Below are 27311 nucleotides of genomic sequence, written 5' to 3' on the forward strand. Positions count from 1 at the left end.
CAAGTTAAACCACTGTTCCCCTTCCCAGCTGTGCACCCCTTGCCCGCCCACCCCCCCTCCTTAGCTCTGCCTTTTTGTGCAGCACTGTCCCCAGATGTGGGGACAGACAAGTCCTGCTCAGAGCTTTCTGTCAGCTCAGTACTTGACTCCGGGAATAAATTCCTTGGCATCCGGGTTCAGGTTACTTTTGCTCTGAAATAAAAATCAAGAGATAATAAATGACAAGGCAATGCACTTGAAAGCTTATTTTCTCTCTGCTTCCATTATTCCCAGTACCTTCCTCTTAGCCTCAAGAAGAGAAAAAAAAGAATTCTTTGCAACTCAGGCTGTTATTGCTGGGCTGTTCTCAATGGGTCTTGACATACTAAGCCCTAAGCAACCCCATTTTCTCCTTTCTGCTTTGAGATTCCTGTACCTTCAAGATGCTTTCATTAAAGGCTTGTAAGTTCAACTCCAAAAAGAGTTTCTCAACTCAATGAGTATCTTAACTCAATGAAAATCAGCGTATTCCATCAACTAAGTTTGCTTACCATAATCCTTTTGTTATTTTTAAAAATCTTTCTGTACTTTCTTTGTTACCTAATTCCCATGTGAGTACTCAAAACCTTGGCAAACTGCAGGGCACAATCAGTCAGAACACAAGTTGTGTGAGAACTGTATCAGCCACAGCATTCTAACATAAGTAAACGTAGAAGGCAGGCAATTCATTTATTAGGTCCTCTAATTATAAGTGGAAAATGGCCTCTTAGGAGTGTATGCCTTCCAAAATGGCAGGAAATTTTTATAACCTCGTCATTCAGTACCATAAAGACAGGTTTCAGGGACAGTATAAGAAAATGATAAGTTAAAACCAAAACTCTTCTGTGTTCAAATTTTTACCCTTATCCCAATTCTACTTTGAAAAGCCCACCGAGCAAATGAAAGCTGGTGATGCTGCAGTAATGTTTCCAGTGCTTTAGGAGGTGTGCTACAGCTTCAACCACTTCTCATTAATGCCCAAGAAACAGTGGCTCAGAGGGCTCTAGACACTTGCCCTGAGTTGTAGGGTCACAAAGAAAGTCTGTGATTCCAAATCCTGTATCTTTTTCTCTACGTCATAAGTGGAACTAAATACATATTGCTCTTACCAAAATATCTTCAGAATCATGAGCATCGTTGACTGACAGTCCATTTAACTGTTGTTGCAACTGTCCCATGGCCTGAGGCAGGTCCCGTGAAGGAATAAACCAGTCTTGGTCTTCTTCATCCAGCATCTCCTGGAAGCAGCGGTCCAAAAAGTCTTGCTCCTGCAGCTCCTCCTCCACCTATAAGCAAGGGGAAGGAGCTCAGACTCACTGTTCCCATGGGACTCACCCTTCTAGTTTTTCACCACCTCCTTTCTCAGAGGTTGCTACTCTGCAATTAAGAATGAAATATACTAAGAATTAAGATGTTTCTGATGACTTGCTAGAGAAAACATTTTTTCTACCAAGTTCCATCAACAGTAAGACTGAGGAAACAGTTAAATTCAAAACAGCAGTAATTCCAAGTTTCACAGCTCTTTTAAGATTTCTAATATGTAACAAATATTTTCCATTCATATGGCACAGAAAATCACTTCTGAGCTTGAATTCACTTCTCAATCTTAAGAAGGAACTCTTCTTAAATTTTCCGTTTTACAAGTACAAGTAACTAGACTACTACTTTGACAGTGGAGATTAAATCAAAACCAACTTAGTTTGTGGCCCACTTTTCTCGCAAGAAGGTCTCCTAAGGGTGAAAAATACTTTCAGAACCTTAGAAAGACACAGTTAACGTGTTTTGGCACACCACTAGAAAATCATCAATACAGTATCCTTTCCAAACAAGAAGAAATGAATATTTAAATAATTCCTACTACTTAGATTGCCCTAAACTAAGGCTATATATGTATATATTCTTTTCTACCCTTTTGCAGATATTGTTAACTCTTAGTAAAAAATATGGTTCTCGCTGCAGATCTAGTGGATTTTAACAAGTCTCCTGTTTCACGTTTGACCATTCCTTTCCTGCAACTGGTGACAAATTAACAGCTTACTAGTGGCATCAATAGAGGAGAAGTCAAGCAAAATAGAAACCAACCAAATTAGTCAACCTCATTAATTCATAAGAAAAGTCATTGGCAGCAAGACTTCAAATAAAAACCAGAGTATTTCAGGATCACAATTAGCCACATTTTTAAAAATCTCAAGTAAATTAACAGTTATGAAGGACTTAAAATAACAACAAAATTATTTCCAACCTATAAGATTTAACATGATTACTCAAGATCTCACCCTAACTTCTCCCAGGAACATAACAGCATCCTCCCTCTTATTAAATGGTGACCTGGACACAGGGCCGTGACAAGAAGCATTATCTATGTGCCATTCTCACAGATCATGACACAGTGAGAAACTGCTGGCTGGTCCCCTAAACTTGTTTCCTTCTTTTCAGAAGACCAGGCTGCACAGTTAAAATCATATTTCCCACCTCCCATGCTGGCCATGTATTCATTTACATAACATTCCCCAAAGGGATGTGAACACTTTTGTATGGCGTAGTTAAGAGAGACCCCTGTGTTGGCTGCCTTTGGCTCTCTCCCTTTCGCAACTACCAGGCTTCCAGTCAGCCTTCAGTTATTCAGCTGATAATGCTGGGAAGGTGGCGGAGCAACACCACAGAAGGGACCATGAAGTCAAAGAATCCTTGGAGTGCTTACCCAGATTTGTTAACAAGATATAAGGCTACGAATTATGGCTGGATCTCTGTGGAAGCAGTCTAGCTTTCCCCTACACATAAGTCACTTCTCTGTCTCAGACTCATACTCTTGCCAGTCCTAGTTACTATTTGGGACATGCCAGGCTGGCCTGTCTCCACACAGCTGCTGTTTCCCAGAAGTCTCCACCAGATTACCATGGCTTTAGAATCTCTTTTAATCAACAAGGTGAAAAAATACCAGTATCTTCTTCCAAGCTACTGTCACTCTGGTTTCTTACCAACCGAAGATACTTCTTGGTCAGCCCAGACCAGACCTGTGTATTTTTAAGTTATTCTAAAGTCAATGAACTCTTTCCTTTTGTTAAGACTGTCAATAAAATGTTATAACTGTTGAGTTACATTATCATTAGCTTTCCACTTTTATTTACCTGTCTGTTGAAATCCTCTTCATTCTCCATCCACATGTATTCTGCAAATGGATTCTCTTTTTCATCATGCCCATTTAACCCCTGGTCCTCTTTGGATTTTACATTTGGTGATGTACTTGCTACACTGGATCCATTCATTATGATAGACTCTAAACAGAACAAATGGAAGGATAAGTTAAATACAATGATCAAGAAAATGAAAACCTCTAATAATCAGATTCTTCAAAAAGCTTCTGAAGTTCTAAATCAAAGTTATTATTGATGAATACAAACTGGCTGCCTGTCACTATTATAAAACCATGCTTTTATAACCATGTCCTATGCTTATCAACTATACAAATGTACAAGTCTTTAAGAGTTGCAAGTTGGGGTATGTGGGGATCTTTTCAAGCCAAATGTCTGTAGGTTCTAGAACCTAATACAAGATCACATAGCCTCCTTAAGGTATAGAGAAAATGCATTCTTAATGAATATTGTAAACCACTGTCCCTTAATTCTCAAGCTCTATTATTCTTTAAAAAATAATAAGTGCTCATTGCATTGATTAGCAAAAAAAGAGAAAATTAAGGTCATCACCAGTTGTCCAACCATCCAAAATTACAAATGATTAACAATATGCCTTCTCAACTTCCTCATGTGTACACAGGTATATACACAGATATTCCCCAATATTCACTCTTCTAGTAATTGCATCATGAGTCATTATTTCCTTTGTCTGATTTCTATGTTAATACAGCCACACTATCTTTCAGGGTGTTTCCAATCTTTCTAGAATATGAAGTTGGATGAACCTTTACATTCAACTTTTCTAATGATTTCCTTAGGATGAGCTCCTAGAAGAACCACCACTCTATTGGAAACTTGTGTTTTATTTTTAAGGCTCCTGATTTATTGCCACACTGCCATAAGACTTTAAACTCTTCACCAGTCTAAGTGTCTGTTTCTCAATATTCATGTTTTTTTTTAGTCATTGGTAAACTCTTAAGAGAAAACTTGTAATTTATTTTTTTCAGTCTTTTATTATTTTATATATTTTTACATCATTCCCCATTTGTATACAATGTATGTTTTATCATCTTGGGTGTAGTCCCCGTGAAATTCCCTCCACCAATTCACCTGTGTACCGTCACCACAGTCCCTTGTGCTCTTCCCACCCCTGCTTTGAGCCTACTCCCACCTCCCTCCTTATAGACTGTCTCTGGTTTATAGTTGCCTGCCGATTTTGATTTTTACTTTATTATAATTACTTTTTTTGTCCTGATTCCTTATTTGGATCCCCTACATCCCTTCTGTAAGTGAAATCATTTGGTATTTTTCTTTTTCTTTCTGGCTTATTTCACTGAGCATCATCCCTTCCAGCTCTATCCATGTTGCTGCAAATGGCATGAGTTTATCGTTTCTGATTGCTGAGTAATAGTCTATTGTGCATATATACAATATCTTCTTGATCCAGTCATCTATTTTTGGGCACGTGGGTTGTTTCCATAGCTTACCTATTGTAAATAGTGTTGCAATAAACATAAGGGTGCAGGTATCCTTCTGAATTAATGGTTTTGTGTCCTTTGGGTAGATTCCAAAGAGTAATTGCTGGATCATATGGAAGCTCCATTTTTAACAGTTTGAGGAACCTCCACACAGCTTTCCCTAGTGGTTGGACCAATTTGCATTCCCACCAGCAGTATAGGAGAGTTCCTTTTTCTCTACAACCTTGCCAACATTTGTTGTCGCTAGTTTTTTTTTTTTTAATATGTGCCATTCTCACTGGTGTAAGATGGTATCTCCTAATGGTTCTGATTTGCATTGCCCTAATTATAAATGATGTTGAACATTTTTTCATATGCCTTTTGGCCACTTGCATTTCCTCTTTGGAGAAGTGTCTTTTTAGCTCCTGTGCCCATTTTATGACTGGGTTGTTAACTTTGTTTTTGTTGTGTTTAGTCAGCTCTTTGTAGCTCTTTGTGATTAGCCCCTTATCAATAGTACTGTGTGCAAAATTTTTCTCCCAATCAGTAGGATGTCTCTTCGTTTTGGTTAATGTCTCTTTTGCTGTACAGAAGCTCTTCAATTTGATGTAGTCTCAGCTATTTAATCTTTACCTTCATTATCTTTGCTTTGGGTGATGTGTCTTTGAAGATGTTACTGAGGTGTATGTCATGTAGTGTTTTGCCTATATTTTCTTCTATGTATTTTAGGGTTTCAGGTCTTATGTCTAGTTCTTTAATCCATTTTGAGTTGGTTTTTGTGCATGGTGAGAGGTAATGGTCTAGCTTCATTCTTTTGCATGTAGCAGCCCAGTTTTCCCAATACCATTTATTGAACAAACTTTCTTTGTTCCATTGCATATTATTTGCTCCTTTGTCAAAGATTAGTTGTCCGTAAATCTGTGGGTTTATTTCTGGATTTTCTATTCAATTCCATTGGTCTGTGTGTCTGTTTTTGTTCCAGTGCCAGCAGGAAAACTTGCAATTTATTACTTACATTTATATTGCCTTGATTTTACTGAGGCTGCTATTTTGAGATATGCTTACTGGCCATTTGTATTTTCTATTTTGTTTTTTCTGCTAAAATACTTTGTTTTTTTTTTTTTCTATTGGGGTATGCATCTTTATCTTTTATAAGAATTTTTATTTGTCATCATTTTAATTTTCATAAAATAATTTATACATAAATATATTATATTTGCTTAATATTCTGGTACCAGCTTTTGCTGGGCTTGATTTTTATCCACAGCTTATGTGTCTGTCTGGCTATGACTTTATCAAATACATAAATATTTTTAAAAATTGTTTACTTTGGCCTCCAAATCTATTTTGATATGTTTGCTATCATTTAGAATATATCTTTATTCTGTTCTTTACTTTTTTTTTTTAAGATTTATTTATTTTTATACAAGAACTGAGTATAGGTCAGATGCGCAGGAGGGTGAGAAGATTCACTGGAGACAGAGCGGGGAACAGAACAGGCAGACTGAAGAAATACACTGCTGAGGGGAGCAGTGGGCGAGACAGGAGAGGGCTGCTGCGCCAAGTGGGTTTCTCGCCGGCTGGCCAGGATCAAACCCGCACTGCAGAGGCTGCAGACAGATTCACAGTGCGGCGCTCAACTGCCTGCGCCACCAGGGAGGCCCTCTTTACTTAAGTCTTAAACATTCTTCAAAAACCAAATCTTTACTCACCTCTTCCCTTCTCTAACTTGTACTTTGGGAGCACAGTGTTAATACTACTTAAATATCTGTTTCATATGTGTAATTTTTCATTTTCCAGTCACATTCTCAACTTCTGAAAAGCAAGACTGAGGTTTATATATCTGGTAACTTAGGATGTTACTAGGAACTCCATAAATACCTCAGGTCATTGAACTTAGGCAACTTTCCCTTTTGTCTTGCCTCCCTTCAACCTCCACTACATCCCCACCTCCACCCTCCTTGGGGCTTCTCAAAAATTTTTTTTAAAAGATTTATTTACTTATGCATACAAGAACTGGGGTACAGACCAGAAGTATGTATGTGGGGGGAGGTGAGAGGATTCACCAGAGACAGAGTGGGGATCAGAACAGGTGAGACAGGAGGGGTCTGCTGCACCATGTGGGTAGCTCCCTGGCTGGGGATTGAACTCATGCTGCAGTGGCTGCAGATAGCTTCACAGGTTGTGTCTCAACCCCTTGTGCCACCAGGGAGGCCCTCGAAATTTTTTTAAACAAATTTCTTCACTTATTTCCATCTTGGCACGATCCACGAAAAAGTCCTCTTCTGCTAATCCCCTTTAAAGTTTAAAATATTGTCTAGCCTATAATGGGCTTTTTAAATTTTTTATGAAGACAAGAGGCCCCAAAAGGAGTCATTTATGCTTAGTACCCCCAACCACCAGGCTGAGATTTATTACTTAATTACAGTTTTTGGCTTCTCCCAGGAATGAAATCTTAAACCTGTCAATCTGAAATTACCTGGTCAACACTAGTAAGATAATCTGCCTAACAGACCCTTGCCATAGGTAGATGACCTTGCCAAATAAACAATACTTTGCTAATCAAACTTCCTTTTCACACCCTGGTTTGCCTATAAAAGTTCTTTCATTTGCTGTGATTCTTCAGAGTTCCATTCTATTTGGCTAGCTGAAGACACTGTCTGAGGGCCTCCCCGGTGGTGCAGCGGTTGAGCGCTGGATTGCGAAGCTGCCCGCAGCCTCTATAGCACCGGTTCAATCCCCGGCCCGCCACCAGGTGAGGGTCCCACATGGTGTGCAGACCTCTCCTGCCGCCCGCTGCTCCCCTCAGCAGTGTAATTTGTCAGTCAGCCTGCTCTGCTCTCCCCTCTGGCTCTGGTGAATTCTCTTACCCTCCCGCGCTTCTGACTATACCCAGTAGCTTGTATAAATAAATAAATCGTTGAAAAAAAAAAGTTTGCTTTCTTTAAAAAATAAAAATAAAAAAATAAAAAAGACACTGTCTGATTCATGAATCACTGAATAAAGCTAATAATGTTTAAAATTTACTCAGCCAAATTTCATGATTTTTTTTGAACAGTTCAAAAAAAGAACTTCATTTAAGACAAAACCTATTTAATTCACTGTTAGTTTAAACATGACACTTTTATTTTTTTAAATAATTTTATTTGTTTATATATATTTTACATCGTCCTTCATTTTTTTTACAATGTATGCTTTCTCATCTCAGTTACAGTCCCCGTGAAATTCCCACCACCAATTCACCCATGTATCATCACCATAGTCCCTTGTGCTCTTCCCACACGTTTTGATCCTACTCCCTTCTCACCCCTTGCAGAATATCTCTGGTTTATAGTTGCTTTAAACATGACATTTTAAAATAGTGTGAATTATATATCTGTTTAACACACAAACGATATCAATGATTATTCCAAACACTACTCCATAACAATAATTTCATAAAGCTATAGAAGGAGAAAAACAGTTTTTTATTATGGCCACCTCCATCTGCAGCATAATAATGACAGAAGTTAGCTCTAAATGCCAGCTCCACTGCGTGAGTGGAGGTATCCCTAAGTGAAGACTCTTAAAGGTGCTGAATCTTGCTAAGTAGCAGGTTATATGGTATTATATTACTAAAGACTCACTTGGCAGCTTTTTATAATCAGCACAGTGATTTCTTCCAATCAATAGAGGAATCAGCCACAGAGAATCAGAGTTCAATTTTCTAAAACACCTGCCCCCAAAGTAAATCCTGAGTGTACATGATCATGCAGGAAAAGAAAAAGCAGAGGAAAAAAAGAATAACCCTCTAATTCAAGAGCAAGAGAGAGAGCACAGAGAACAAATTGTAGGATGCACTTGTTGATGAGAAAATGAATGAAATTTACCATAAATTCAACATGGGGATGTTATTGAATTTAATGCAAACACTTTAGAAAAGTGGCAAACACTGCGAGATATGGAACTGTCAGTACTAGGAAAGTGGATCTCTCACACAGGCTATGTAGTACTGATTTGTATTTTATTTATTTTTAATTTTTTTAGTATTTTTTAGTATTTATTTTCATGTAGAAGAACTGGGGTATAGGCAAAAGGTGAGGGAGGTAAGAGGATTCACCAGGAACAGAGAGGGGAGCAGAACAGGCAGATCCACTGAAATACACTGCTGAAGGGAGCAGTGGCTGAAACAGGAGAGGTCTGCTGCACCATGTGGGTCACCTCCCTGGCCAGGGATCAAACTCAGGCTGTAGAAATGACAGCGCTGTGACTTAACCCCTAAGCCACCAGGGAGGCGCCCAATTTGTACTTTTTACCATTCAACCTATGCCTGTCACACAATTAGAAAGTCTGGTTTCTCTTTGTTGGAATAGCAGTATTCCAACAATTTAATTTGTATATTGTTTAATAATCTAGAAAGTATTTTCACATTCATGCTTTGACTTAAGGCACTTAATCTAGCCAACCTTGCTTTGAACAAACCATGGAGTTGCTGAGTTAGTCCAAGAACACTGGTTTGTGGGCCTATGAATGACATTGAACTGGAGCTTAATGTTTCCCTTGACTTTAGTATCAAGGAGGAGCTAGGGAGATTTTACTGGAGAATGGAAACTCTTAGGTAAAGTATATAGATACTTCCAACTTGGGAAAGAAACACAGGTAAGGAAGGACTACTGCCTATAACTTCCCTGACTTTCTTGCTTACAGTTTTACCTAACATTCTCTTTCTGTTCCCAGTCCCTCCCTAGCCTACTGTCCACCATACACTTGCCTTCTAGAACAGTTTCTCCAGCCATCCTATTTTGACCTTTCATATTCATTGTTTCCAGAGATGGGAGAAATGCTTGGTTACTTAAGTAGGCTCAAGAATCAGACTGGATACCATGCTGTTAGCTAAACTATAAAAAAAAAAAAAAAAAAAAAAAAAAAAACCCCCATGTGGTAAGGAATTGAATCCTGTTAACAGCCATGTAAGTGACCTGAGTTCCTCTTCCCCTAATCAAGTCTTGAGATGACAGCTTGACTGTAGCTTTGTGAGAGACTCAGAGGCAAAGGCACTCAACTAAGCTGATCCCAGGTTCCTGACCCACAGAAACTCTGAGATAATGTTTGTTGTTTTAAACCTCCTTAGCTTTGGGGTAAGTTGTTATATAGCAATGGATAACTGATACCAGTCTTCAATAAACATTGATCACTATCTCTGCTACACAAACCACCAGTTGCCACAGCACCTTTCCTTTTATCAGAAAGACATGTGCAATTGAGGCAGGACATTGCTTACGAGGTAGGTCTCAAGAATTAGACCTCAACAATATAAAAGAGTTTGTGTCTGGTCTGTGTCTATGCTGCATTATGAAATCTAAGCACTATTTGAAAATTATTTCCTCTTACATGGCAAACATGCTGAAAATGGAAAATAACATCTTCATTTTGGGTGAAGATGGGAAAGCACACAGCCCAGAACATAGTCAAAATAGGGGTGCTGAGGCCTGCCAAGCATTTCATATATGGCACTTTGCTACAGTCAAGGTTTGTGCCTAAAATATTTGGCTTGAAATAGGGCCTCAGTTTCCAGCCATAAATAATTTCGGGACTTTTAATGTATCTAGAATATGTCTAGAATACATGTTCATCAGTTCAACATTTTTAACACCCACAACTTTCAAGTCCAATATGCTCACACCAAAAACTAGCTATTCTGTGAAGCTGAGATTTTTCAGAAGTTATAAACCTGAATTGTGTGACTGATAACACAGTTTACATCAATATATCAATATCAACTTATCAATATACTGTCTATGGAGTAGTTGATATAAAAACTAGTCTCTACTGGGTAGTATCTGCCACCATCTGAACCCCAGGGCCTGGCCAAGGCTCTCTGCTACCTCATGGCCACGGCCATGATGCTATGGGTGGCATATCACGGAGCTACTCACGGTTTCCCAGGTCAAGAGGGAACTTAAGCTCATCAAGAAAAGGATGGGGACACATATCGAAGACAAGCAGAAGAGAGAGTAGCTCAGTACCGTCCGGGCTGACATGAGAAGGTGACCACCATGAGGGGCTGGGCTCTCCGTCCCCTCTGTGCATAAAATAAAATCTTTTTTTAGAGAACAAACTAGTGTCTACTACTCTGTTTCCTGTAGTTTCGTTAACTTTATTCAATCTGGTCAATATCACCTACAAAATTAAATATTGTGGCTAACAGTTTTAAATTTTAGTTTACTTCAAATATGCTTACACTAGAGTTAGGTTTTGTCTTTTCTTATTACATCTTTGCAACCGAGGTCATTCAATGTACTCACTTGTAATACTTGGAAGCCTATCACTCTAAGCACTGTGCTCGTCTGGTGCTCTGTCAAGGTACACAGTTCTCACCATGGTGGTATTTGCATTTTCTTGGGAGAAAGACACAAGTAGTCATGAATCATGATAATCCATGTAATAAAAGGAGAAATAAAAGGGATTACTAGAAAACAACATAGGGACCCAGTCTTGTCCAGGACGAGGGGATGGTTAGGAAAAGTTTCCCTGAGCCAGCTTCATTTTCACTGATACCTGCATAATAGGTTAGGCTAGCATTGGGAAGAGAAGGAAAAGCACACACAGCGACTCAGAGGCAGCAGGCAACTGAGTAAAAGGTTAGAGGTAAGCATATAGTTTGGAGGGTCAAAGGGTCAATGCAGTGGGAGAATGGCAAAGGGAGGCACATGGGGCCAGATCATCACAGGACTTTAGAGACCACATGAAGGATTCAGGATTTCATCCTAAAAACAATTAAAGTTTAATTAAAAAGGGTTCCCAGCAACATGGTGACATGATTCAGTTTATATTTTGAGATCACTCAGGCCGCCATATAAGGATGGAGAGACTGAGAGATGCTAAAAGGACACCAGTAAGGAAGCTAAGGTGCTCATCCAGATGAAAAAAAATTGGTGGCTGCTTAAACAAAGATAATGGCAGTAAGAAGAGAACACGTAGATTCCAAAACTATTTCAGGAGGTTTTGGTGATGAACTGGATGCGGGAAAGACAGGGTGAGGAAAATACAAGTATAACTGGCACAAGCGACTGGGTGGATGGTAATATCATTCACTGAGTTAAGAAACTCTGTGGGAAGGGCAAATTTTTCTTGAGTAGTGATGGGGAGTGGGGGTAAAAAGGGTGATGAGTTCTATCTTGGATACATTAAATATGCAATGCCTCTGAAGCACTCAAATGTTACCTAGGTTTTCTACTTGCATCAAGAATTGGAGGGGTCTGCTTAAACACAGAAATGTGGAGAAGCTGTTTATATAAATGGTCAATAAAGTCATGAGACTAGAAGATACTGCCCAGTGAGAAAGGGCAAAGTGAAATGAAAAGAGGGTCCAAGATCCAGCGTTGGATGTGTGTGAACATTTTTTTTTAAAGATTTATTTATTTATACAAGAACAGGGGTATAGGCCAGATGCACGGGAGGGTAAGAGGATTCACCAGAGACAGAGCAGGAAACAGAACAGGCAGACTGATGAAATACACTGCTGAGGGGAGCAGCGGGCGAGACAGGAGAGGTCTGCCGTGCCATGTGGGACCCTCGCTGGCCGGCCGGGATGGAACCAGTGCTGCAGAGGCTGCAGACAGCCTCACAGCGCTGCCCTCAACCGCCTGAATCACCAGCGGAGGCCCTGTGTGAACATTTTTAAAAAGTCAGGTAGGGAAGGAAGAAGTGAGAAAGCTGAGGTAGGAACCAGAAGAGTGTGGCATCAAAGATCAAAGGAGGACAGAAGCCCAGTGTAGTGGTTTGAATGAGCAGCCTCCCAAAAGATATGTCTATTTCTTAATCCTTAGAACCCGTAAAGGTGACTTTATTTGGAAAAGGGTCTTTGCAGATGAGTAGATCATCCTGAATTATCCCGGTGGACCCTAAATTCAATGATTAAGTATCCCTTTAAGAAAAAAAGCTGAGGAAGATTCGAGACAGAGAGGAGGCAATGGGACCATGGAGGCAGAGACTGGAGTGATGTGGCTACAAGTCAAGGAATGCCTATGCCACCTGGGGCTGAGGAGGCAAAAACCAGGTTCTTCCCTGAAGCTTCCAGAGGGAGGGCATGAAGCCTGGCTGGCACCTTGATTTTTGACTTCTGGCCTCCAGAACTGTGAGAGAATATATTTATGTTGTTTGATATCACCAGTTTGTGGTAATTTGCTACAGCAACTACAGGAACCAGTTTGTGGTAATTTGCTACAGCAACTACAGGAAAGTAATGCAGCTTATGGCTGGGCGTGTTGAAGACTGCTGACTGATAAGGAGGAAGGCTAAGGAGTATCCACAGAGTTTAGGGCCATGGAAGTCTCTAAAGGAGAGCATTTTCGATGAACAGAAAAGAGGGTGAAAGCCAAATGGGGGAGTATGAGTTGCAGGTGACAGGAAGTATTAACGACTCTCTCAAGGAGTCTAGCTATCAAGGAATGGACAGAAAGGGGTGACAGTTCCCTGGAAATTATTTTTAAAGACTAGAGAGCCTAGAGTATGTCTAAAAGTTTATAGGAAGCATCCAGTGGAGAGAGAGAGGCTACAAATATAGGAGAAAGAAGGAATAATTGATGGTGTAGACATGGAAAGGCAGGAAGGGATGCTAATTTGTTACTTGAAGGTCAAGCAGTCTTAATATATATGTAATGAAGAAGGGTACCATTTTGGATGGGAGAAACTTGAAAACTAATTGGAGCAAGAGAGCGCTTGAGGGACCAGGGTAAGCACAGAACTGTTGGATGGCAGAAAGGGAAATGCTCCCTTGGCTAATGGGGGCACAGTGCTGTTCAACAGTAAAGAAGAAAAAATAAGGATCAATTGTGGAACATTTGAGAGAGTGAAAGACCTCCCATTGTGTAGTGTGGACTCAACACTAAGACCTTCAATTTTTAATAAAAAACTCCTAGCCCATATAAAGCTCAGACGTCTGGATTTTTTGGTGTGGAAACCACAAGGAGGCAGGATTTTAAATCCATGTTGCAAGACATAAGTTAAGTCATGAATTGGGAAGATATTTGAAGCAAATTTTACCCAGGTGGTGCCATAAACCAATCCAGTTACAGGAGGAAACAAGTAACCTATCCAAACACAAGGGGAAAAGATGACAATAAAGTAACAGCTCTTCTAAAGCACTTCACTAGCATTCACTCTTTCAATCTTTACAATAGTCCTAAGAAGTAGGTGTTGTTATCATCCTGGTTTTTATCTGTCATGCAGAGATTTATTAGATACCTTGCCTAAGGTACAATCTAGTAAGTCCCAGAATTGGGCCTTATTCTTACGTTCTCAAAGCCCATGTTCTTAGTTATGGCCCTACACTCTCACATGCCATTTTAGTTCCAGAATGGTTAAGGTATAAAACTCTGATTTTGTATCAAATATTGCTAATGGGAGTGGGGGAAACAGATGAAGATAAATAATATTCAACAAAACGACTAGTTCATTGGAAGGAAAATATGAACAAGGTGTCACATTACACACAAGGGTTTTTTAATGAAAAGTATAAGTAATTTATACTCTATCATTAAACTCTTTTCCATTTAATTTGAAGTTGCTGATACTTTTAGGATGAGAAAGCAGACTCCTAAATAGGTCTATAAACCCTAATGAAAAATTTCAAAATGCAGAAAGTTCTGAGGATTAAAAAATTTTCATATGCTTCATGTCAAAATTCAGCTAACACTAAAACTTGGCCTGAACTGATGTGAAGTTATATATAGCTTTCCTACTTAGTGTGAATACTTGTGATTTGCTTAGAAATATTAATATGTGTGATTAAGGGTGTTGTACTAGACCCAATGAGGCATTATATAACATACAGAGAGAACATCTCTCTAAAAATCCAAAAAATTCTGAATTCTGAAACTCATCTAGCCAAAGGTTTCAGATCCTCTATGGACCTGTATTCCAAAGTATTTAAAAAATAATTCCTAAGAGTGATTAGGTTAGAGATCCTCAATCTTTAGATTTCAGAGCAGTATTCTGAGTGCAAGATAGGATGACAATTTTTTTAAGCTGAGCAGGAAGGTAAAAACATCCTTACTGACATCAGGTTGTAAAAGGATATTTTAACACCAAAAATTTAGGAAGGTCTTAATTCAATGCAAAAGACAATTATTTAAATTGAATAAATTTAATTAAAACACTATGTTGTCCTAATCTTTCCTATTTCACCTGAGAAAATTCACCTGAGACCAGCACTGGTCTGGTCTGAGGCACAGAATCCAGTTGGCTACATAATTACTTCAGGATATCTTTTAATATGCAGACTCCCAGGCTCCATCCTAGAAGATCATGATCCATAAGATCTGGGAGTGGGGCCCTCAAATCTATACTGTGTTTCAGAAAGCCTGTGGGTTGTTTTGATGTGCTTTAGAATTACTGATCTAGTCTATAGGTTCTACTCTCCTTTTCCTCATCCAAATTCTTCTCTGAAAAGGTAAGGGAGCAAAAGTAAGGGTAAGGAAGTGGGGAATCTACCCAACCTAGGTTTTGTCATACCAGTTACTCTTCCAACAATGCTGGACCAGCTGGTCAACCTGAAAGCTAAAGCTGTTAGCAGTGGAACAAGAGAAATTAGGTAGTAGACAAGCAAGAAAAACTTGTTGAAACAAAACTCCTCTATGAAAAGATGTGGCTTCCAGACCTTTATTTCTCTCCAACTTGAAGATTCTTAAAAATGCTTAAGTTCTGGACAGATACCTTTCTTTGTCTTTAGCTTAAACAAACCAAAAACATATGTGTGTGTGTATTTTTTCATCGCCATGTCCTACATCCAGCTTCTGTAGTGGATCTATGATATTGGCATTCATTTTTCATCTTCAGAGGGATTATAAGAATTACTGGTATTACCTCAAACAATTCAACTGAAAATTGATGCTGATGTCTACATTCTCCAACATTCCAGTTACAGAATTCCCAATATTTATTTATTTATTTATTATTTTTAAAGATTTATTTATTTATACAAGCACTGGGTACAGTCAGAAGCGTGGGAGGGTGAGAGAATTCACCAGAGCCAGAGCGAGGAGCAGAGCAGGCAGAAGGATCTAAGTACACTGCTGAGGGGCGCAGCGGGCGGCAGGAGAGGTCTGCGCTCCATGTGGGACCCTCCTCCGGTGCCAGGGGAGCAGCCGGGGATCGAACTGATGCTGCAGAGACTGCAGTCAGCTTTACAACCCAGCGTTCAACCGCTGCGCCACCGGGGAGGCCCCCAATATTTATTTTTTTGTGAAAAATTTCTCTTATCCTTGTTACTACTTTAAAAAATCTTAAGAACACAGTATCTTTTAAAATGTACAAAACTTTCAACTTAATAAGCACTCACTGTTCTTTCTTGGTTTAAAAAAAATTACTGAACCCTTCTACAGCAAGTTAAATAGTAAGTGATGGGGAAGTTAAATAGTAAGTGAAAGGGGCATATAAATAACCCTTATTCTCATGGGGTTAACCACTAATTCCTATGTAACCAGAATCTCCTGGCATCTTGCCTTGCAAATGAAATGGAATTTCTCACTTGATATTTGGCTAGGACTTCAATCATGAAATGAGAATGACGTCACCTCACTATATATTGCTAATGACCTTAACACAACACTATGCCAGCAGCAGAGGGTTTAATCATTCATGATTTGCTCTATAACCTACGTAATTCTTATACTCCCAGACCAAAAAGCTTCAAATTCTAGACCAGATTTCTAGAATTCACAGTTAATATAAAGCAGTTCCTAGAATACGGCCTCTGATCTAGCAGCACCAGTCTTACCTGGGAACCAATTAGAAATGCAAATTCTAGGTACCACTTCACACCTACTGAATGAGAAATTCCTGGTGGGGCCCAGCAATTTTTTGCTGGGAATAATTTTTGAGGTGATTCTGAGGTTTGTTCATGTTGGAGAACTACTGGTATATAGCAAGTAGAAAACTGTGTTTCTTTCTCTAGGTCCAAAGTCAAGGAGAAGACAAGGAGATCAAGTTAAAAAATAGAATCTTCTCCCAAATTCCACACTCAATCCAGTGTGTTTTTTGAGTTAAATAAGAAAACAAGCTACAAAGAGGGATTTAGTTTGAAGACTATACTTAATAGACATCCGTTCCATCCAGCTTGATTTCATGCAATATGATTTACTTCCTCTTACATCCAAAGTTCTGAAAGAGCATCTTTATAATGTGAGCCTCAGACTTTAAAAGTTCTGTAATATAACATCAACTAGATCTGAATATAATCAGGCTGACTAGAGAAGAAAAGTAAATTATTTGCCACATCTTTGAATTACAATCAACAGGGAATTAAGTGTAAAGGTTCACTTTATACTTTCAAGTAAATAGAATTAAACTAGAGTAGCCCATTCTTCAAAAGTTTCTACCTAAGAAAGTTTAGCTGTTTCTTCTTGCTTTCAGTGGGGATAAATCAGTGCCCTGGAAGATATATTTTGCATTATATGCAAAGCTGCAGAGCTAAACAGAACTATCTGCAAAGCTGCAGAACTATCTGTTGAATATTAAAACAAAGATCCTGTAAACTCTCAGACTGTGACTGTAATACTTCAGCATCAGTCTAGATAATAAAGACAATAAAAACACCACTATGGAAAGTAAGGTCTCACTAGATAATCACATTATATTCTGTTGAAACGTCACTTATCCTGAGATGACTGCATTTTAAAGAATGGGCAAGACCAGCACAGAGGCCGTAGAACACCTACTTTCAAAATGCTGATAACTCTCATTCAATTATTTTCAGGGTGCACGTGCGCACGCACACACACACACACAAAATTAAAAAAAAATCTTCTAATTTTATGTGTACAGGAGCTCAACACATTAAACAGAACAAAAATTTCACAAAAGAAAACCACAGACCAAATCTCATACTGTTAGGGAGTAAGTATGTCCATTTTATGGCCAACAGGCATATGAAAAAATGTTTAATATCACTTGCAATCAGGGAAATGCAAATCAAAACTACAATGAGATACCATCTCACACCAGTGAGAATGGCACATATTAAAAAAACTAGCAACAACAAATGTTGGCAAGGATGTGCAGAAAAAGAAACTTTCCTGCACTGCTGGTGGGAGTGCAAACTGGTCCAACCACTAAGGAAAGCTGTGTGGAGATTCCTCAGCTTACTAAAGATAGAGCTTCCATACGATCCAGGAATTCCACTCCTAGTTATTTACCCAAAGGACACAGAAACATTAATTCCAAAGAGCACCTGCACCCCTATGTTTATAGCAGCACTATTTACAATAGCTAAACTTTGGAAACAACCAAAATGCCCAAAAATAGATGACTGGATCAAGAAGATGTGGTACATATACACCATGGAATATTACTCAGCAATCAAAAAAGATAAACACATGCAATTTGCAGCAACATGGATGGAGCTAGAAGGGATCATGCTCAGCGAAATAAGACAGAAAGAAAAAGAAAAATACCAGATGGTCTCACTCATCGCAGGAATCTAGAAAACGTAAATAAGGGACCAGGAAAAAGAATAACTATAAGAAAGAAAAAATCAAAATCAACAAACAACTATGAACCGGAGACCCACTATGGGGGGGGGGGCGGGGAAAGGTGGGATTGGGGTCAAAATAAGAGGGTTGCAATTGTATAGAGAACATAAAAATAAAATTGAAAAAAAAAAGGATGTCCATTTTATATCGGGGTTTCCCTGTAACAACACTACAAACGTTAATGAGCAAATAAAATCAGGTAATTCATTTAAAAAGAAAATAAAGCCACTTTAATCAAATAGGGTTCAGTTTAAGAAAGCAAGATGGTCAAAAATTAATAAACATAAAGATGGCTACCATATTAACAGGGAAAGGGAGAAAAAAACTACATGAGCATCTCTCAGTTGTCAGAAATAAGTTTAATAAAATTCAATATCCATTTTTTGTTAAGACTCACTTGAAAAAAGGAATTTTTAAAAAGGATTAATAAGCTTCTTTAATGTATCAATGTATTCATAAAAGTCTCTCTGTATCCCAAACCTTTAGTACATAAAGATCAGAAAAAGATTAGGAAGGTGTATTATCCTGACCACTATGTAACACTCCAGGGCATCACCCAAGGAAATTAATCAGGAACCTAAGAGGTGTAAGTATTGGAAAGGCAGTAGCAAGATAATCCTTATTTGCAGATATGATTGTGATTTCTTATTCTTAAAAAACCTCTTGACTAGTCTCATACAATTATATTAACCCACCTGAAATTAAAATCAATTTGTTAAATTTTTAAAAATTTCTTTTTGTATGTGTGACTGGCATTTAACTGAATCTTCAGATTACTTTGCAAAGAGTTAACATTCACCATATGTCCATCCATTCATTCAAGCAGAATGGAACATGGTGGAGGGCTGAGGTTCCTTTGGTGGTGGGTATGGTGTGGTGACGTGCATCTGAGGAGGTGGGATCCCATGCTTTTGAATCAAAGGCAGTGTAGCAAACCAATGTTACTGCAATAAAAAATAATATTTATATGCATAAAAAAGTTTACATGCAAAAAACCAGAATGCTTTGGGTGGGTAAATTAAATATTGAATAATTATACAAAGAATGTGGTTTTTTTTATTATCAAGGAAAAATGCTATTTTCATTTATATATATTTAAATCTCTTCTCTTTCTTATTTTTTCTCATGCATGTGTATCACAAGTAGACTAGAGGGCTTGAACTCCTGCTTCTTGAGATAAACCAATCCATTTTTGAAATGTGCACTAGACTAAGCTGCCCTATCTTTATTTTATTTTTTTTTTTAAACACATTTTTTTTTTTTATTTATAGAGGCATGTTTTTATTTATTTATTTATTTATTTGTTTGTTTGTTTGTTTTGTTTATACGTGCACTGGGTACAGTCAGAAGCGCGGGAGGGCGAGAGAATTCACCAGAGCCAGAGCGGGGAGCAGAGCAGGCAGAAGGACCGAAGTACACTGCTGAGGGGAGCAGCGGGCGGCAGGAGAGGTCTGCGCGCCATGTGGGACCCTCCTCCGGTGGCCGGGGAGCAGCTGGGGATCGAACCGCTGCGCTGCAGAGGTCGCCGGCAGCTTCGCAACCCAGCGCTCAACCGCTGCGCCACCGGGGAGGCCCTATCTTTATTTTTTTTTAAAGGTCCTCCTATAGCAACACAGAAAAAAACATAATTAGATAAGTCAAAAAATAAAAATAGTGTATTTACAATGAAAAAAAGTATATATGCATTAAAAAAATAACAACAGGAAAAAGAACGTAGCAATTAAAGCAATGGGACTACTGTCTGGAAAACTTGTTTTAAATAGATTTGTTATTCCTTCAGTATTTTTAAAATAAACAAAACTGAATAAAAGAAGGAGAAAGGCTGCCAATCCTTTCCAATCATGGCTACTGTTGTTATGCATTTACCTGATACCAAAAAATGGGCAGCCCCTCAGAACTTTTTTTCTTCGTTCTTATAACGTATTTATTCACTACCTTTTTTGGAAAAGATAATACAAATACATAATTTTTAAAATTTAATATGTAAATATACATGAAGGCACAAGGCAAAATCCCATTTCTATTTCTTTCATTAGTTTCTGATACATCATTTCAGAAATCTCTTTGTGCAATTATAAGCAGATATAAATATATGTTCTTATTCTACCATTCCTTCTTTCTCAACATAAAACACAGCATACTAAACATACATTCCATGCTGTTCCATTTCTAAAAATCACAATATATCTTAGAGCTGTTTTATATCAGTAGATAGATCTTCCTCATTTTTTTTACAACTATACAATATTCCCTGCTTTGGATGCACCAAATTTATTTAACCAGGTCCCTGTTGACTAACACTGAAGTCATCCTTATTGTGTATCTCTAAGCATGGTAATGCCAAGCATAACCAGCTACAAACATCAAGTGTATTTCTGAATGTGCCTTTGATAAAGCTGCTGAGTGACTCTGGACAGTACATTTTCATATATTCACTAGATAGAAAAGTTACTTCATTTTGACTTCTCATAATATACAGCAACATGTAGCAAAAGAAAACTTTTCCTTGAATCAAGCAATTGTACTCTGAGGATTTATCTCATAAAAATAAAGTGATAGGAAAAAAAACCCACCCAAGATGAACCCATTTCTATTACAAAGTGCATGAATATACATATAAAGTACAAAATATATCCACCAGAATGTCAGCCATTGTTGCAGTATGGTGGAAATTTGGAGTGCTTTGCAGTTTTTTCTCCCCTTTTGCTTATCAATGCTAATTTTACAAAAGTGAACGTGCACTATTTCTGTAATATAAAATTAAAAACTAAAAATAAAATGTTAATTCATTACATTGGATACATTCCACCAGTCTGTCTTATATCTGCAGCATTTATGTGTTTATGTACATTATTTAATTCTTTTACTAACCCTATGTATTTTCATTTTATCAAAATAAAAAGGAGGCTACAAATGGGCAGGCAGTAGTGCCTAAGATCACTCAAACAGCCAGTGGGCAGAGACAAATTTCAAACCTAGACCTTTCCACTTCAAATGTAGTGAGTTATCAAAAACACAATTGTTACTTCGTTAGGTTTAATGATACCTTGGGAAATAATCACATAATGCGACAGATTTACAAAGTAAAATGACACAGTATAAAGCCTCAGTCCCTAACATTTTGTAGGGTTTCTTGCAAAGAGAATATTGGCATAACCTCCAAAACTCCAGAGTCTAAAAAGGGTGTGGGTTTTTTGCAGGCTCTTAAATAAATTACCTAACTGTCAAAATACATTATCTAATATGGCCAAAAATGAATGCATAAAAAAGTGGAACCTCTTAAATTAGAAGATCCCCACTTTCAAGACCACATGTTGCCTCTGCCATCAGTACTGACTCCAGTTCTGATTCTGTAACACCCCAGGGTGTCTCCAATCATCTTACGGAATTTCAAAATATGAGTAAGCCATTTTTCAAGGAAGTATAATTATGTAACGGGTTTTTTTTTTTTTTTTGAGTTTGGGATTTATTGACAAAGATGATAATAACTTGGGTAGTTTGTGTCTCTTCTCGTTTTTCCTTTAAGATTATAAACATTATAGGATAATGAACAGTGGAGACCACTGATGATCTTGGTTTGGTTAAAAATACTTTCAGTTCATCATTTCTAAAACTGTATCTCAAGTAATTCTGTCCCATTAACTGTTTAGATATGCTGCAGGTGTGGCAAAGGAGAAGCCCTAGTTTAATACAAAATACCTTCCTGAAGACTGACAACAAAGGATATTAATATAATAAAGGCTCTAGAGGAGCAGTGCATTACAGGAGACTTTGTTTTACACAGTTTATTTTAACACAAAATTCTTCTATGGCTTAACTATTCACATCTTCTCAAGCAGAGAAATTGCTTTAATAAATTTACCTATTATCTAAACACCCACAACAGATATGGCAAAAATGGATACTCAAATCTTTCCTATCACACAAACATTACTCTAAATAGTCTTTACTTTTAGTCTCATGAACTCCTTCCTTTTTACCAACCAAGACCTAGCTAAAATACCACCTCATTTGAGAACTCTTCTCCCCAGTGTTCCAAGTTATTAACACCTTTTTCCTGGCTTACACAGTGTTTCATTCATATCTCTATTACCTCGCTTATCAGATAATTCAGTTCACCCATCTGTCTCCTTGCTAGCTGTGAGCTCCTTGAGAATAAATTTGATTATACCTTAAATAATACCTTAAATAGTGTGGGAAACATCTGACCTTCACAATGAGGTAAATAATGTCACTGCAGTGTAACAGTTCCTAGAATTCAATATTTGATTTTCTAAACTGTTATTGATACCCTGCTGTCAACAGGGTATGCTTTCTCCTAAAATTTTCATCCATTTCTGAGCAGGTCTGGCTATGATTAACTTACCTGTGACATGCTCTCTGGCAGAGTCCTTTCCAGTTATTTCCTTAGGTGGTTTTTGTTTGCTTGCTTTTGTTTTTTTAATCTACTAAGAGTATTCTGTAAACTTCCTATTTTTCTACCTTGTGGCTTTGTACCTGCTGGTACCTTCTTGCAATACTGTCTCAAGGTTTCATTCACCTGGAAAACTCATTCTCTTCTACTTAATCTCTAAGAATCAGGGCAAACAATACCTTCTCTGGGAAGCCTACATATCCTCCCATCCTTTCACAGTTCAAGTCAGACATTTGAACACTGTTGTTATGTATCAAGCTCAGAATTTAATGCCAAGGATAAAAGAATGAAAATGTAGACCCTGTTTTGACGGAGCTTACAGTGTAGGAAGGAAGACAGCAATATTTACAAAAAATCACCTATAATACTAAAAGCAACACCAAAAGGAAGATTTATTGAGTATTTGACATGTGTTGATTTGTTAAGTGCTTTATTAAACATTATCTATGATCAGGTATTTTACCCATACAGAAGTCCATGAAACTTTAATTGTTATACCTTCAGCTATCTTTTGAAGAAACTGTTGATAATGGGTTCTTTTTGCTATAAAATGTGCAACAGACAAAGCCAAAATAGGCCAAAGCTTACTTCTTTGGCTATAAGTGACTGGACCAGGATTCAAGAATCCTAACTAAGGATCTAGAGGTTGAACCTGAGAGAGCTCACCTAGGACATGACAGCTCAAAATTTTGCCCAATAAGGGTCTTCCACTTTAGAAGGTGACAAACCAATCCAAAGTGCTATTGTAAATACTGCTAAGTTACTGTTTATAAAGTTTTGAAAGCACTAGGATCAATATGGCTACTCAGATGATTTCCTATTTAAATTTACATTAAACTCTCATCATCAAAGGTAATATGTGAGTCTTTCCTGTAACCCACAAGGGGCCAACACATCATCATGACTTTTGCAACAAGGAAATAAGCTTAAAATTTTAACAGTTTGATTAAAGTCATTTGTAGGCGACAAAAAAAAAGCAATCAAAGACCAGGTGAATCTGATTCTTCAGGAATATCCAATATATGGGTAAATGGCTTCAAAATCAAGTAATGACAAGTAGTGGATTGACACAGGTCAGTGGAGAGATACTCAAAAGGAAGAGTTTACACACAAGGTAGAACAGAAATGTCCTGGAAGTTAGTATAGTAGGTGACATAAAGTAGAAGGGGGCATAACAGTTTTAATTTATAACTCCAATCTCAACTCTCCCCAGAGCTCCAGACTCTTAGCTGTTTGTGCTTCTCATGTAAATATAACATTTATAAGGGCAAGAACTTAATCTCTAGTTTGTTTACCAATTTAAAACAAAGCCTGTCTTAAATTTAGTGTTCATAAATATTTGTTGAATAAATGAACAAATTCTCAAAGAAGCTAACAGAACATTCTACAGTGGACTGAAGGGAGGTTTACCATACAATAAACTGCAATCACTTACAAATGTAATTGTTCCTCGTTATTTGTGGCTCCTATATTTGAGAATATAGTTGCAAACAATATTTGTGATATTTCTGCAGTCATTAACTGCAATGCAGAGTAGCAAAACTTTTGAGTCAACCCTCAAACATGTTCCCAGTTAAAACTGTACAGGCCCTGCCTTGTCTCAGCTCTCTCAGAGATGGCAAATGGACATAGACAGTAGGGGGCAGTGCAAGGTAGTGCAAGAAGCTCTGGCTTTGGAATCAGGACAAGGTTGGAATCTCAACTCTGGCATCTGTTAGGAGGTTGTCCCAGGCAAGTCACTTAACACTTGTGAATCTCATTTTCTCTTTTGTAAAATAAAGAAAATAGAATCTACCGAGAGGTGTTGTATTTAGGATTTAGGATTATAATCTATGTGAGATAGATATATATGTGCTTACTCCCCCTAGGAGCAGTGGTTCGGTAGTCACTAATTTAGAGTCCTAGCTGACTTTATGGACCATAATTACTGCAAATAATGAGCATCAACTATAATTTTTATAATGAAATAACAGAAAGATATAGGAACAATTATTTGGATGAATTGGTGGGCAGGGGTAGGCTTCAAGAGGATTGTGAACTAGGATCTAACAAGGCACATAAAGTATAGAAAAGGTTTTCAAGAAGCTATGAGAATAGCACCTCAAGACCTAGAGAGGCCCAAGTGTGTGAAATAAATAGGCAGGTTTAGGAAAAGCCACTTCAGAAAGTATAGAGCAGCAGGAGATGAGGACAGAACTCTGGGCCACAGTGCTCTGGGTCCTGTAAATGCAACCTTTACTGCAGAATTTCTTCCTCTGTATGTGATTCTTGGCTTACATGTCTCTCCTCCATTAAACCATGAGCTCCCTAAAAAAAGGTCTCTAGAAAGAAATCGTAGCTTCAGTTCTTTTAAATTTGTAAAGGAGTAATTAATAAGCACAAACACACCTGGAAAAGACTGTTCAAATGTAACTTTGGATTTCAACTGCAGCCTTATACCAACTCACAGTAAAGACAGATTTGCAGTTTGTCTAGGACTTTTCTTTGATGACTAACTCCTGTATTAAGTCTTTTTATTATTCTAGACACCTGGACTTTTGTTCGAATAGTTTCAAAATCCTTGTCTTTTTAGTGTGATTAACAGGGATCAAACATATGGTCCAGTAGACATTACTGACTCTGCAAAGATTCCTTTTAATTTACTCTACTAGACATTTCTCTTAGTCTTACCATAGCAAGATACAAGGAAGCATGCTCATACACATATTATTAACAATATAAGGAAAACAGTAAGCATTTTTCACAAAAGCTTGCAAAATTCTCACCAAAGCACAATGAACATGATGTTTAACTCACTGCTTGTGTTTCACCACTAAGAACTAGGGAAATACAATTCCAATTTACGTAAAGTCATGAAACTAAGCACTGTTAGAATTTATAAGATTTTATACGTGTATGTTCTCTAGCTTGTGCATGCTCTCTGTCACACACACAACCTAATGGGTCCCCTCAGGCTTATTACAATACTTCAATTTCCTCCATTCCCTCAAAACAAAACCCTCACTGTCCAATATCCAAATTAGTATTTTCAAAACTCTGTTTTCTCAACCAAAGCTAGGTGTGGGCAGTTACTTTCCCCCTCTAAAATTCTTGGCATAATTTTAGTTAGGCACAACACAGTTTGCATTATTTCTAGAAACATATGGCTAGAACCAACACTACCAACCCCTAAACTGACATACTAAAAGGTGAACACAAATTCTCTATGAAAAGGATATATAGAGAACGCTGCTTTTAAAAACAGGCTCAATGTTATACTAATCATAGACTAGGTGTGATCAAATCACACTATGCTATACAACTAAAGTGTGCCCTATATTTTATGAAAAATGTAGGTGGTCAGGCCCTTTTACTGCAAACTCTCTGCCACACCTGTTAAGCTGTTTAAATTCTAATCCAATTTTATCTACTTAAAAAAATGAATTTTAACATCTCGCTCCTTTTAAACTCTCGTACATTTTCCAGAAATTATCACTAAAACAACTGTATTGGGACAAAGATTCTAGAGAAGAAACACTGATCAAATGACATTTTAAGGAAGGCAGAATGGTTGACCATCAACAAAACCGATTAAAGTTTCCAACCTTGTAAAGCTCCCCCATTCAGTCTGATCCACCTCTCTAGAGTTCACCTTCCAGCTGCCTGGAAGGGGCATATGGAAAATGTTAGTTTCCATGAAAGATGAGGGTGAAATTTAATGGGTGGGAGGAGGTAAAGGACAGATTCGCGAAGGGAAGGCAGAGAAGTGGCTAAGGTCCTTAACTCAAATTGGGGATCAAGAACGAGAGCGGGAGTAAAGGGGCAGGTGGAAGGAAAAGAAACGCACACAAGGCGTGGGGGGCCCCGACAGTGGGGGAGGGGCAAAATGCGCAACTCCCACCCCTTCCAGCCCGGGGAGGAGGGGTGGGGAGCGGCACTGCACCACTGGTCAATTTGCCAGGCAGCGCTGCACTCGAGTAAGGGAATAAGAAACCAGAGGTTTTTAGCCCGAGTAATAGAACGGGCTCAAGGGGAGGGGGGGGTCGGGGGGGTCAGGGAAGTTGGGGGGCGGGGAGGAATAGCGCCCCTATGTGGGGAGAAAGGGACTAAGCCCCCCTAGCGCCCCCGAGGGTGACTCCGGCGGACGCCCCATCTCGCCGATGGCCGCGACGTGGGGGACCCCCCGGGTTACCCTGCCCCGGCAGGCGCGCACCGCCCCTCACAGCCCCGACGGCGGCGGAAAAGGAGGCGCAGGGCGCCCCCCGAGCCGGGAGAACGGCGCTTACCGCGGATCCCTCCCCGGCAGCCCGGACGCCCGAGCCCACCTGGGCTGCCCGGAAGCCCCTCCTCCAGGCCGTACTCCAGCACTCCTCCGAGAGGCTCAGCCCTGCCGCAGAGGTTGCCGCCGCCCGGACAGTCTCGGCCTCTAGTTGAAAGCGTGAGCCCAGCACCGAGAAGCACCGCTACCACTCGCCAGGTTACCTCTTACAGCACACTGGCTCCTCACCCCGCCCCCGAACCCGAGCCATTGGTTGCTCGGCACCGCCCCATTCGCTCATTGGACCGAAGAGGATGCCGCTCAGCCGCCTGGAAAGGCACGTGTGGTGTTCATTGGTCTAAATGGAAGGCAATTCCCGCCCACTCCCTTAGAAGTTCCAGCTTCTGATTGGTATTAATGTCTGTCTTTCGCTCCCTCCGTTCTTTCCTTGGGAGAGAGGCGCGTCTCCGGGAGACATCGGCTCCCATTGGCTGAGAGGACGCTGCGTTAGTCCGGGATGGGCATTGGGCCCAGGGAGCG

The 27311-nt window shown here is 38.9% G+C and overlaps 1 protein-coding gene across 3 annotated transcripts; it reads right to left on the reverse strand.

The window, feature by feature from the left end:
• Positions 1–58: 58 nt before the first annotated feature.
• Positions 59–26999, reverse strand: PAIP2B (poly(A) binding protein interacting protein 2B). Of its 3 annotated transcripts, none has more exons than XM_037527592.2 (4): positions 26839–26999; positions 3147–3295; positions 1128–1304; positions 59–192 (listed from the first exon to the last, which is right to left on the reverse strand). In XM_037527592.2, exons 2-4 carry the CDS (start codon positions 3282–3284, stop codon positions 136–138), a joined length of 372 nt encoding a protein of 123 aa, XP_037383489.1. In that variant the 5' UTR covers positions 3285–3295; positions 26839–26999; the 3' UTR covers positions 59–135. The 3 variants fall into 3 exon arrangements, with proteins under 3 accessions (XP_037383489.1, XP_037383490.1, XP_054557689.1); XM_037527593.2 differs by lacking the exon at positions 26839–26999 and adding an exon at positions 26800–26833; XM_054701714.1 differs by lacking the exon at positions 26839–26999 and adding an exon at positions 10894–10993.
• Between the last annotated feature and the right edge of the window lie 312 nt (positions 27000–27311).

Source organism: Talpa occidentalis, unplaced genomic scaffold (genome assembly GCF_014898055.3).
Source record: "Talpa occidentalis isolate TD23 unplaced genomic scaffold, MPIMG_talOcc4v2.1 talOcc4.5, whole genome shotgun sequence".
Lineage (NCBI taxonomy): Eukaryota > Metazoa > Chordata > Mammalia > Eulipotyphla > Talpidae > Talpa > Talpa occidentalis.